The sequence below is a fragment of the Rhinatrema bivittatum genome, chromosome 2 (assembly GCF_901001135.1).
Source record: "Rhinatrema bivittatum chromosome 2, aRhiBiv1.1, whole genome shotgun sequence".
NCBI lineage: Eukaryota > Metazoa > Chordata > Amphibia > Gymnophiona > Rhinatrematidae > Rhinatrema > Rhinatrema bivittatum.
Genome location: NC_042616.1, coordinates 112,709,905 through 112,723,902, shown reverse-complemented (window position 1 = coordinate 112,723,902; position 13,998 = coordinate 112,709,905). Strand labels below are relative to the sequence as shown.

At 42.2% G+C, this 13,998-nt stretch overlaps 1 protein-coding gene across 9 annotated transcripts in view; it reads right to left on the bottom strand.

Annotated features, from left to right (window-relative positions):
- The window catches only part of PFKP (phosphofructokinase, platelet), a 295,600-nt gene that overhangs the window by 87,726 nt on the left and 193,876 nt on the right, over positions 1-13,998 (bottom strand). For all 9 annotated transcript variants that reach the window (XR_003854471.1, XR_003854472.1, XM_029588549.1 and 6 more), the window contains exon 14: positions 7,646-7,716. Coding sequence is in view for 7 of the 9 variants with exons in the window: in XM_029588549.1 (XP_029444409.1) it covers positions 7,646-7,716 (71 nt within the window). In the remaining 2 variants the exon portion in view is untranslated. The remainder of the gene's footprint in view (positions 1-7,645; positions 7,717-13,998) is intronic.

The window sequence follows — 13,998 nt, the reverse complement described above, 5'->3', positions numbered from 1 at the left end:
GCCAAAAATGTGGAATTCCTTACCCGCTGAGATTCGGACAGAGGAGGACATTAACAGCTTTAGGAAGCAGATAAAAACCTGGCTATTCGAACAGGCTTTTAGCCTGAATAGTTGACCCCGTTTTCCATAGTAGTACAGAGACACTAGGAGAGGAGGGAGAGGAGAGTCTAAGAGGGAAGGAGGGGAGATGGGTGGGTGGGGGGGAGGAGGGTAGATGGATGGGTGGAGGGAAGGGGGGTACCTGGGAAGATGTGGCAGAATTGTTGGGATTTGAAAGGGTTTAGTTTAATATATTTTTAGTCAGCTAGCTTTTGGTTTTAATGTATTTTAGTCATGTACCATGTTTTGTTTTTAGTATATATGTGTTTGAAGGTTGCTACTGCAACTTCAATCAATGTAAACCGCCTTGAAATGAACTTGAAAGCCGGTATATAAGATTGAATAAATAAATAAATAAATAAATAACCATATGATTCTGTCCCATCCAATCACCAATTAATTGCACACTAGTTTCAATTTTCAAGGATCACCTTTAACAAAAAATAGTTGTAAATCATCGGCATACTTTCTAAAGGGTATTCCCAGTTCATCTAAAGTGAGGGAAATGGCCTCAAATAGATATTGAATAGAGTGGCTGCCAACACTGATCCTTATGGAACTCCACTCGAAATATTAAACTAATCGGAATACTCCCCTCCCAAACAAACACACTGCTGTCTTGATTCAAAATATGAACCAAACCAGGCAAAAACCGTTCCACAAATACCTACTGATTTTAGCCTCCCTAGCAACACACTATGAGACACTATGTTGAATGCGGAAGCAACATCAATAAAAAGAGCTATTACTGCCTCCCCTTTATCAGAAGCTTGCAGTAAAAAATCAGTAACTGACATCAAAAGTGTTTCAGTGCTATGATATAGCCTGAAACCACATTGATACAGATGCAATATCTGATTAGTGATAAGGAAATCGGAAAGCTGAGACTGGATTACGTTTTCCAATCAATTACCCATAGTCAATAAATTAGAGATAGGGCAATAACTGGACAGTTGATCCACTGGTAAACTACATTTCTTTAATTGTTTAAACCTCACAGGAACAATTCTATCTTTTAGTGACAAATTAATCAATGACACCAAAATTTCACAAAATTTCTCCCGTAGAATATACAATAAGGAGAATGGACAAGGGTCAAGTAAACAAAATAAGTTCTTTACTTGGCTCATTATTCTTTCAATTTCAGTACGTCCCACCTCTACAAATGATTCCCAAATTCTCAGAGGCTCAGCAGAATTAACTAAAGGCCCCAATGGAGATAGCATTAAAGCTGATTGGTGGTCAATTTGATCACATATAAAAGCCACTTTACTTTTTAAAAAGCTAAAAAATCTTCAGATCCAGAAAAAGAAACAAGAGGTTATCAAATTTGCATATGACACAAAAATATTCAAAATTGTTAAAATGGAAGCTGATTACAAGGAACTGCAGAAGAGCCTTCTGAGACTAGGAGAATGGGCAACTGAATGGCAGATGAAATTTAATGTGGAAAAGGGCAAAGTGATTGATGCACATAGGGAAATATAATTCCAACTACAGTATACAATGCTGAGTTCTGTATTTAGAGTCACTACCCAGGAAAAGGATCTTGGAATCCTTTTGAACAATACATTGAAATCCTCTGCTCAGTGCATAGTAGCAGTCTAAAAAGCAAATAGAACATTAGGAATGATCCAAAAAGGAATGGGGAATAAAACAGAAAATATCATATTGCCTCTGTACCAAGCCATGGTGCACCCGCAACTTGAGTATTATGTGCAGTTCTGATCTCCCATCTCAAGAAAGACATAGAGGAACTTAAAAAGGTAGAGTATGGTGTCAAAAATGATAAATTGGATAGAACATTTCCATGATCAAAGGCTATGCAGGATAGGGCTCTTCAGCTTGGAAAAGAGGCAGTTTAGATGGGACATGTAGAAGTTTATAAAATCATGAGTTGGGTAGTACAGGTAAGGATGGTTATTTAGTTTTTCAAATAATACTAAAACAAGAGGACACAACATGAAACTAACAACCAGAAGATTCAAAACAGATCATAGAAATAATTTTTTCACTCAGTGTACTGTCAAGCTGTGGAAATTGTTGCCAGAGGATATGATCAAGGTGACTAGCATAGCAGGGTTTAAAAGACGTTTGGACAAGTACCTGGAAGAAAAGACCATAATACATTATCCAGGTAGCTTAAAGGTAGGCTATTGCTATCCTTTGGAGTGAATAAGAGGAATTAGATGTGCCGAGTGATTGGAGAAGAGCGGTGGTGGTCCCGCTTCATAAGAGTGGGAGCAGAGAAGAGGCTGGAAACTACAGGCCGGTTAGCCTCACCTTGGTGGTGGGAAAAGTATTGGAGTCGCTGCTGAAGGAAAGAATAGTGAACTATCTACAAGCAGCAGAATTGATGGACCAGAGGCAGCATGGTTTCTCCAAGGGAAGATCCTGTCAAGACAAATCTGATCAACTTTTTTGATTGGGTGACTAAGAAATTGGATCGAGGAAGAGCGCTCGATGTCATTAACTTGGATTTTAGCAAAGCTTTTGATACAGTCCCGCACAGGAGGCTTGTGAATAAAACGAGAAGCTTGGGAGTGAGTGTCAAGGTGGTGGCCTAGATAGCAAACTGGTTGAAGGGCAGAAGACAAAGTGTGATGGCAAATGGAACTTACTCTAAAGAGAGAGCGGTGATGAACGGAGTGCCGCAAGGGTTGTTATTGTGAGTGACATCGCGGATGGGATAGAAGATAAGGTTTGTCTATTTGCGGATGATACTAAAATCTGCAACAGAGTGGTCACGCCGGAAGGAGTGGAGAGAATGAGACGGGATTTAAGGAAGCTGGCAGACTGGTTGAAGATATGGCAGCTGAGATTCAATGCTAAGAAGTGCAGAGTCATACATATGGGGTGTGGAAATCCGAAAGAAATGTATTCGATGGGGGGGGTGAAGGGCTGATGTGCACGGAGCAGGAGAAAGACCTTAGGGTGATAGTGTCTAACGATCTGAAGTCGGCGAAACAATGTGACAAGGTGATAGCTAAAGCCAGAAGAATACTGGGCTGCATAGAGAGAGGAATATCGAGTAAGAAAAGGGAAGAGATTATCCCCTTTTACAGGTCCTTGGTGAGGCCTCACCTGGAGTACTGTGCTCAGTTCTGGAGACTGTGTCTCCAAAGGGACAGAGACATGATGGAGGCAGTCCAGAGAAGGGCGAACAAAAAGGTGGAGGGTCCATAACCCTGGTCCCCACTTGCTTGTTCGCGTAGAACATAGCTATTTGGTTGTCGCTTTAGATGAGAATTCTCCTAAACCAAATGAGATGTGAAAAAATTCTCAATGCATGTCTGATTACTCTTACATCCAGGAACTGATCTGAGATGTTATGTTGGTCAACCAGATTCCCTGGGTTCAGAAGGAGCCCATGTTTGCACCCCACCCCTTGCTGGATGCATATATTGTCAGCGTTACTTGATGGAGTAGAAGCCAAAGAGGAACATCCATTTGTTGCCACCACTGGGAAGATCTCTTCATGCCTGTGGTGATCCTCACAGGGCTCAACAAGGGATGAACTAACTGACCCCACTGACCGCGGAGATCCCACTGGAGAATCCTCATGTTGAGGAGAGTCATTGGAACTACATGCACCGCTGCCATCGTATATCCCCAGATAAACAGGACTTCTCAGGCCAGGACACAATCCCACTTTTAGTAGTTTCTAGATCAAGGTTCAAAGGCAGAATGTTCAATCCAACAAGAGGAACGTTTTCTCCTCAGGGAATCTATCCATACCCCAATAACCTTGATTCTTTGGGTAGGAAGAAAGTTCGACTTGGCAAAATTAATTATGAACCCTAGTGAATGAAACAGTTGGATATTCCCCTTCAGGGAGTCCAACATTCCTGCCTAGGAAGGCCCCATCAATAGCATGTTTGTCCACGTAAGGAAAGACACACATTTCCTGGTGACAAATGTGTGAAGTCACTACTGTGAGGCATTTTGTAAAGACCCTCAAGGCTGCCAAGAGCCAAGAAGAGAGAATCATATTTATAATGAGAAGAATCCACTATGAAATGGAGGTATTTCCAATGGTAGTGAGCATGAATATATGAGCATACAGCTTTTTCAGATCCAGGGTGCACATCCAGTCTCCCACTTGCATGAAGGGCAGGATGGTGTGGAGGGAGCTCATTGTAAACTTCACCCATAACATGCCCTTGTTCAGTTTTCATAAATCCAGGATGGGTCTGAATCCCGCTGAGTTCTTGGAGATAAGCAAATAGCAGGAGTAGAACAACTTGCCAAATTCTTTGGAAGGGTCAAATTATATTGCCCACTGGCAGAGAAGCACATTCACTTTGAGACGGAGCTGAGTCGAGTGAGATGGATCCAGACTGAAGGGTGAACACTGGAGCAGCACTGGAGGACATAAGAAGCTCAACTGGTAACCAGATTCCAGAATTTTGATGACCCAACAATCCATGGTGATTTTCTGCCACTCTTCAAGGAACTTTCTTGCTTTCTATCCAGTGATTCTACTAAGAATTTAAGTTTGTTGATATAACTATGGAAGTATTGTACCATGTAGAATTAGTGGGCTGTGATGCAGGCATTGAACATTGAGTTCTGGAAGACCTTATTCCCAAAACGCCAATAATCTAAAGTCCTTACCAGGGAGAGAGTAGGATTTGGAGAAGATTCTAGTTTTCTTAGCTTGTTTTAATGCTGATTCTACTACCATTGATTGATGTGGTAGCTGGACAACTCCAAACCCTTAGGTTTGTTGAACTCTGTATTTCAGGTCCAGTTTCCTGATTACTGGGCAACAAGAGTCTGGACTCTTACACATTCACATTTGTAAATCCCATAGGACTGAATGAACCAGGATCGCTGCAGATTCAGACTGTGTTTCCAGAATCTGTAGGCCAAAGGCCTCTGTGCAGGAATCTTTGTTCTAACATTTGAGGAAGCAAATCTGCCGTCCTGGACAGAAGGGAGCATTCCTTGGTGCCTGCTGCTAATGAGGCAAAAAAAAGTCTTCGCCAATTCCGCTATCTAGTCTATAGGTCGTTGCGTCCTTTGATCAGGAGCTGGGGAAGAGACATCCTCCTCTGATACCAATATTAAGCCATGCTCCTGAGAAGCTTCTAGTGGATTCCAGGAGGAAGCCACCTTCTGGGTCAACTGCACTAGTAGATGTATCGAAACAGAGGCACAACGGAGCATATTGGACCCGGTGTCTTCAAAGGAAGTCCTCAATCGAGGAGGCAGGATGGAGACAGGACATCAACATGGATGGAGGTAAGTATAATGAATCACCCTAATAGCCCTTCAATAACTTCTTGCCTTGAGTTTATCAAATACACCAATGGGGCCAGAGACTAATGCTCTGATTGTGCCAGGATGCAGAGTTAATGAAAGGAATAGCTTCAACAGCTCAATTGAGGCCCAATGCTTCAACATAGATTCAGAGGCCGAGGCCGGAGCAACAACTGTCAAGGGTTGATGTGTCCATGATACCAATGACCAAAGCTTCAGTGGCATGCTGATGGCACTGAGGGCCAATGGGACTGATCCTGACCTTAGCCTCAGCAGTAGTGAATGCACTACCAGCTCCAATGCATGGCACTTCTTCTTGTGCGTCGATGAACTCCATGGGGCAGGCAATGAAAAGCTCACTGATCCTTGTTTGTGACACTTTTGTACTTTGTTCGATCTCGGCAGAACTATGGATCAGGAACTGGCACTGGTGGGGAGGGAGCTTTGCTCAAGGAGATTCTGCTCAATTCAGCTCATAAGGAGGCTAATGAGGCCCCCACTCCAAGAGGTGGAATGACTCCGGCTCTTCACTGACCTGCAAAGTACTTTCATGTTCCAAGCCCTGTTCCTCTTGGACCTTGGTGACATCCTGTCACAGTCATAGCGGTTGGCTGCGTTATTGTCTGGCACCAAACATTTGTAATAAATATTGTGCCCATCAGTGGTAGACATCTTCCGGCCACAAACGCAATCCTTGAAGCCACTAGAAGTGGCCTTCTTGGAGGTGGGATATTCTTTAAACTTTTGTACTAATTTTTTTTTGTTTTGATAGCACTGAAAAGTGCTGCTGTGAGGCAGCGAGGCAACTCGGGGTGAGTTTAAGGGACAAAGAAAATCTACAAAGTATAAAATCAGAAAAGAGAGGGTACATATCTGTGTGGAAGCATGGACAAAAAAGGACCGAGAAGCTCACAAGGCAGCATGTCTGCAGGAAGTCCCGTGCATTCTCAGTAGAGCAAAAGCTCTATGAGCTAGGAGAGAAGGGTCCATTTGGCGCTGTCAAATGACATCATCCACATGTCATAGCTAATTCACCCTGCTTGTCAATGGAGAATTGGTCTCTCACTCTGCCACTTCTCCCCAACTAGTCAGGTTTTCAGGATATCCCCATTGCATGTGCATGACACATTGCCTCAATTGTATTCAAATCACTCTCATTCATATTCACTAGGGAAATCCTGAAAAGCAGTTGGCTTGGGGGCAAGGTTAGGGTGCCTGAGTACCAGTTTGAACACCACTGTTCTATAGCACATTAGGGTTGCTAGAGAAATTTCTGCTAAACCTGTCATACCTGCCATGATAAGGTAGAGCAGGATACATACCATAAGTCTCTGTGGCAGGTTTTCAGTGCGAATACCTGAGGAATACTGTGGGCATATATATATTTGTCCCCGATACCATGGTAGCCAATACTCTCCTCTTGCTAACTGATTTGAACTTTTCTTAGAAATCGTTACTTCTCATCCTCCCCATCTTCCTCTACTTTCTTAATCCTCTCCCTAAACATGTTCTTCCCCTCCCCGATACCTTCACTTTACCCCTCTTTGCAGCTTTGAAAATAAATGCTGAAGTTGTAACCCAATATAGGATTTGCTTCTGTTTTTAATATCAGTTTTGCACTGATCTGCTGAAGGGAGCATAGCTCTTGAAAGCTAGTCACAAATGTATTACATTAGATAATCACTTGTATCTTGTTTGTTGGCCTTTATTTCTATGTATCTAAGTAAACTAACATGGCAAATGCACTACTTCATTATTGCCCACCCCAAATGTGGGCAAAGTTCCTTCCATTGTTAATTAGGATCAGAGGATAGAATCATAATTACTTGCATTGTTTCCAATAGAAAAATTACCTTCAGAGAATGCAGGTACAATTTTCTGTGATTAATTAATGCAGAAAACCCTGTGAATTAATTTTACCCACAGGAGTTTGCTAGACTGCAGGCAGTTTGATTAAATAGCCTTAAACAATTTAAAAATAAATAAATTGGTAGGCAAATGAAATCAGACTATAAACCTTAATTGCATTATGCACATCAGCTAGGAAATGCAGGATGATTACTTTCTGCATTTTATTATGTACATACGCTTGGTTAAAAATATGTACACCTCTGTTTTTCCAACTATAAGATTTCTTGCACACCGACCTTAGATGATCTTGATCTTACTCAGGAGATGAAAAATCTGACAGTACTGTCTTATGACTATCAGAACACTCCATTTATGAGCTCAGCTTGGAAAAATGCAGTACAGCTATACAAAATCAATGTTTAGACATTACCGTTTTGTGCCCAGTAGCGATCCTCCCTGTCCTGTCCAACCGCCAACATCTCCCCATCGAATCTCTTTAATCTAGGACAAAGGAAAGCAGCCTGTTTAATGAGTGAAATTAGAATGAAAACCTACAAAAAATATTTGTTTTAAAAAGAAAAAAGTGCATCAGAATGCTTTCTTCTAATATCTCAATTACCGCTGCCATCTGCTTCAATGCATACACATGTATATATGAGATTAAAATTATTTAAAATACCTGCAAAAAAATAAAGTCATTCATTAGAAGTTCTGTATTCAAAAGGGTTTGACTAGGTAACTTTCAAGTTAGACAAACCCTGAGATCTGAATTTCCTGCCCTTCTCACCGGCAAAACTTTTACCCATATGTCATTATTCAGCTAAATTTTAGTCAGATAGGAAGAGGCAGGGCAAGGAATCTTTCAGGTACGTGGCCAAACTTTATCTGGCTAGCACAGATATTCAGCAGAGTAACTTTAGCCAGGTACATTCAGCAGAATATTAGCCTGGTATGTTGTGCTGAATATCTGGGTAAAGTTAGCTGGGTTACTTTCCCGATCCCCAGCTTATTTAATAAGGATATCTGTGTGCATACTATTATAATTTATAGAGGATTAATAATGTCCAAATCCCTGTATGAGAAAAGGGAGATAAAAAAAAAGACAAAATCTGCAAGACCCAAAAGGTTACATATGACCCACAAATATCTAATGCAAGTGCAAGTCACTTTACCCTCCACTGGCCTAGGTACAAACTTCAGGCTTCACAAAGCCATGTTCGGCCGTTTACTGCACAGTAAGCGACCTAATGCAGTGATAATGCGAGGTATTTCAAACACCTCACATTATTCTGGCTCTGGCACGTGCAATATTAAAATGAACTGATTAGCATGTAAATGTGTGATCTGCTCATTACTAATCAATATTATGCAAATAACGCTCCAGGCCCCCACTGGACTACCAGGGGAGGTCAGATTTTTATTGCAGGAGTGGGGTTAGTGGCAGGGCTGGGCCCAAACTTTAAAATTGAAAATATATATATATATATTTTTTTTTTTTTTAACTAAAGCCATTTCCAGGGGTGGCAGGGGTGGAGGTGGGATAGGGGATCTATGCCCACCCCCATGGTTGGTGACACAGGGCCGAGCTGGCCCTTTAAGCAATGGCAATCCTGCAGAACCAGAGTCAACACTGCATGTTCTAAGGGGACATTTTCTGCCAGTGTATCATTCCCAGCAGTATTTTACCACTGGGAAAAATACCATGGGAGTCATAAAGTGGCAGGGCTAATTACCATGGCTTTGTGACTCTCGCAGTATTTTTCCCTCTTGGAAAAATGCCATGGCTTTGTGAATGAGCGCCTTAAGATTGTAAGCCTTCTGTGAACAGGGAAATACCTACAGTATTGTAATCTGAATGTAATCTGCTTTGAAGTGCCTGTAAGGTAGAATATCAATAAATCAAATAAAATACAAAGATACAAGACCTGCCTTTTAAAAACTACTGTTAGTGTACTGCAGCTTTTCAAACATTCGCAAACAGCTGTAAATATCTGTAGTTACCCTCACTGATAGCCCAAGGTATTAAAAGGGCAGCACTTCTACAAAAGATGACGTGAGATATCAAATGAAAAGCTAAATGGTATCCGTGTGCAAAGTAGTATATAGTCTATCGTAGTTGTAGCATTAAGGGAGCCCGGGGATCCCTGGACTTGGAATGTAGTAATAAGCATTGCAGAGGTTTCTACTACAGTGCTTCTATGGGGCAGCCCTACTGTCAAGATGATTTGGCAGAAATGTTACTAGTTTATTTGAAATGTAGGGCCATTTTCAGCTTAATTGGACTGACTAGATCTGGAAGCACTGATGAGAAGGTGTGGGGTACTATAGCAGGTGACGATTGCTGACAAGCTGGAAATTTAGCACTGGACGAGTTCTTCAGGGAATGCATCCTGCCTTTTTGACCACAAGGGGACACTCTATTACTTCATTTTCAGCTGCAAGGAGAAGAAAAACAAAACTGTGCACTGCAAATGATGGTCCTTGCTGTCCTGATGGCTCAGAGGAAGTACCACACACTGCCATGCGGCTGACCAGGGCTTAAATCTTTGCTGCTATTCACCAGAATGGTAGGGGCTGGGGATGCTGAAGAGACCATGTTCATAGCCTTTGACTGTGGGGAAAGGGAGAATCCCAGCCATTGCACAAGTCTCATTTCTGGGTGGGATTCAGGGTGGATATATACTGGGGTCTCTAGGGCAGTGCTTTCAACCCAGTCCTCAGGGCACACCTAGCCAGTCAGATTTTCAGGATATCCACAATGAATATGCATGAGAGAGATTTGCATGCTCTGCCTCCATTATATGAAAATCTATCTCATGCATATTCATTGTGGATATCCTGAAAACCTGACTGGCTAGGGGTGCCCCAAGGACTGGATTGAGATGCACTGCTCTAGGGAGGTATGGTCTGTGGCCTCTTAACAAGGACTGACACTTCGACAGCTATGTTACAGAGAGAGAAGGGCAAAGGAACAAAAATATGAGAAAAATCTTGGATATAGATAATGAAGGTTTATGGCACTGTAGCCCTAGTTAGGAACAGAAGGTGGCTACCAGCCCCCCAAAAAAATACAAGAAAAAAGAATAAACAAATTCTGGTACTTTATTTATCTAAATTATAGTCCACTTTTTGGCACTTCAAAACAGATTACATTCAGGTATTGTAGGTATTTGCAATTGGAAAATGAGATTACCTATAACATTAATCAAAAGAAATGTGGAAGATGATCTGTAGTATAGAGAGGTACTCTTGTTTTTATATTCCTATGCCAAAACGCACACCTGCTGCAACAAAAATATATAGTAAGGGCATAGAAAACAATTAAAATAAGTTTGCTTACCTGTAAAGTTCTTTGTAGATAGCAGGATAAATTAGTCATAACACATAGGTGATGTCATCCAACAGCAACCAACATGGACCCAGACTCAAGAAGCTCAGGAAAGAATTTACTGAGCATGTGTGGGCATATCCACATGTACGCTGCCTCGTGAGCCCCTCTATCTTTTCCAGAGCTCAAGCTTTAGTAAGGCAGTCGACTCTCCAGGGAAGCAGATGAGTATCAAATATGGCTAATTCATCCAGCTCTCTATGGAGAATTCTGTTTTAGACAAAAGCAAGCTTGCATACTCCGTTGATAGGTAGGCATGAAATAGCCATAATTTATAGGGGATTTCAAGCTGAGGGTGTCACAGAAGAAGCACTTATTTAAGACAACCAGCCCCACTAAGTGGAGAGTGAACTACTGGGAGAATAGACTGCACAGAACTGCTTGCCCAAAGTTACTTCAATTCAGGACATGCTATGGGATGTGAAGTTGTGAAAAGATGACCAAGTAGTAACTTTGCAAAGGACTTCAATAGAAGTCCCTGAGATCAACCACTGACTACTTGATGAGCCTTGACAGTCTGTAGTCTGTAAACCAGCTTGTGCATAATAATGTGTTATACAGACCACTAGCCATTTAAAAGAGTTTGTTTGGCAACTGCCCTTCCCATTCTATTGTAATCAAAGGACATGAACAGTTGAGAAGCTTGAAGATGAGGTTGAATCTTCTTTAGGTAGTATGCCAGGGATCTCTTACAGTCCAAAGAGTGAAGAATCATTTCTCCTTTGTATGCATGTGGGCATATGGGAACAGGCAGATTCCATGCTGATGAAGCTGTGCAGCCACTACCACAAGGCATTTTGTGTACAACCTCGGGGCCACAGAGGCACCGAAATTATTGTATTAACAGTGTGTCCTTCACCAGAAATCTGAGGAACTCCCGATGGGCAGAGGGATTGGGGATGTGTAAATAAGTGTCCTTCAGATTCAGAGCACACATCCAATTCCTGGTTGAATGAAAGGGGGAATCATTTGGAGGGGAGTTCATCTTTAACCTCTCCCATATCAACAACTTGTTCAGTCTCCACAAGTCCACTATAGGTGTTAAACACCCTGACTTCTTTGGAATCAGGAAATACCTGAAATAGAATCCCTGGCCACGCTCCTGAGAAGGGACAGGTTCAACTGCCTACACTAAAAGCACGACTGCACTTCCAGTTGCGGTTGTGCTGACTGAGAAGGTTTGGAACCAAAGGCTGAAGTTCATTTGATTGGAAGAGGGTGAGAAAATCACAACTGGAAGACAAATTTCACAATTTTCAGGACCCACCAGTCTTTGGAGATATGGAGCCAGTCCAAGAGGAAGGTCTGAACTAGTCCAAGATTTTGGATGATTCTGCTGTTGAGCCTTTTGCTGATACCTTTCCCTTTGGGAACTTCGGGTGTGCAGCTGCTGATGCTAAAAAGTAGGAACATTTTGAAGATGCTAAAAAGAGCAGAAGGGGTGTCTTTGAAAAAATGAATGCTTGTAGAGAAAATCGGGTATCGGGTGGAGGCCAGTTGATCCCCACCACAGCTGAGAGCGATTGCAAGATGGCTTGATGTTCTTTAATCAAAAGCATCACATTCTCTTGAACTTTTCTGCCAAATAAACTGTCACTTACTTTCATTTTTATTTATTTAGATTTTTATATTCCGCTTTTTGGCACTTGTGCAAGGCACAACCACAAGACAATTATGCATATCCTCTCAGAGGCCACTCACTCACATCACATGACATGTCAAGGCCACGATATCAAAAGTTTTGTAAGTGGAACAAATGAAGTGCTTATCACATTCCTCCATGTCCTTCCCTGTTTGGTGGAAGTCTGGGTGTTCTGGGTTCATCAAATCCATCACATGTTTTAGCTTTTGCATGCATTCATGCAGATACTATGTAGAGCTGGTAAGCTGTGATCCCGGCACTCAACATTGACTACTGGAAATTTTCCCAAATGTGTCCAATACCTTTGGATCCTTCCCAGGAGGCATGTTGAAGTGTTCACAAGTGTACTTAGTTTTAGCGCTGGGTCCACCACTATGGACCAGTGGGGAAGTTGGACATCAACCAAAACCTGGAGAAGCTTGGATCCTATATTTTAAATCCAACTTGGAGCCACTGGCAGGCATGATATCGGTGTCTGCCACATTCTCATCTGGAGGTCTTGCAGAAGCTTGTGAACTAGGATAGCTGCAGAATCCACTGGATGTTGAAGAAACTGAAGAAGTCCGAAAACATCAGTTCATAGGCCCTTTTTTTCCTGACACTGATGGACAGCATTTCTGACAACTTATCCAAGAACATAGAGTAGCAGAGATTCTCCAAAGGAGGCAATTCAAGTAAGGGATCTGAAGAAATTCCTATGGAATCTTCTGAATACTTTCTGAATGTGCTGTATGGAAATATATGGTAAAGCCAAGCATGAGTCTCAGAGGGTACAAAACAGCAGAAAAATAAAGAGCCGGTGACCCACTGGTTAGAGAAATGAACTAGGAACCCAGGGGAGCTGGCTTCAAATGCTGCTTCTGCCACTTATTTTGACTAGGAGCAAGTCACTTTAGCTCCCATTGCCCCAGATACCTAATTAGATTATAAGCTCTCTCAAGAAGGATCTCATTGTACCTATAAAGCACTCTAAAGTAAGGTGCTATATCATTTAATAAAAAGGGCTCAGCATGCGATAACAGACCATCAAGTATGCCCAGCACCCCCACTGCTAAAGATGAGGAGCCTCCTTGAAGCACCTCGGCTCCTTTGCAGCTTTTGGTACCGGTGCGTCAAGAGTACTCCCTTATTACATGATTCATTTTTCATGCTGGTAGGATTTCACTCTCTGAGCGTGACTTTAGTTTTTGTATGCAGATTTTTTGACAATTTCTTTTCTTTTTTTTTTCAAACTCAGAATACATGAAAGGAAAAAAAAAATAAGCAAAAGCATCGAAGTGAAAATTCTGTGAATTTTTCTAAGCTGAGTTGTTTAAATTGTGGAAAAGATAAAGACTATATACAGTGTGGAAGTGATTGCTCTGAAAAAGGAAAAGTTTTTATGTGTCCCAGAACTCTGCTCCCTGGACCAGCTAGGGCTGGGAATGCCGTGAAGGCAAAAGGGTAGATTTTAAAAAATAACGCGATCGCGTACTTTTGTTGGTGCACCAGGCGCCAACAAAAGTACGCTGGATTTTATAAGATACACGCGTAGCCGCGCGTATCTTATAAAAATCCAGGATCGGCGCGCGCAAGGCTGCCGATTTTCGGCAGCCTGCCTCGGAGGGAACTTTCTTTCGCCCTCCCCTCACCTTCCCCTCCCTTCCCCTACCTAACCCACCCCCCCCCGCCCCTATCTAACCCCCCCCCCTACCTTTATCCATGGATTTACGCCTGCCAGAGGCAGACGTAAATCCACGCGCCAAGACCCGAC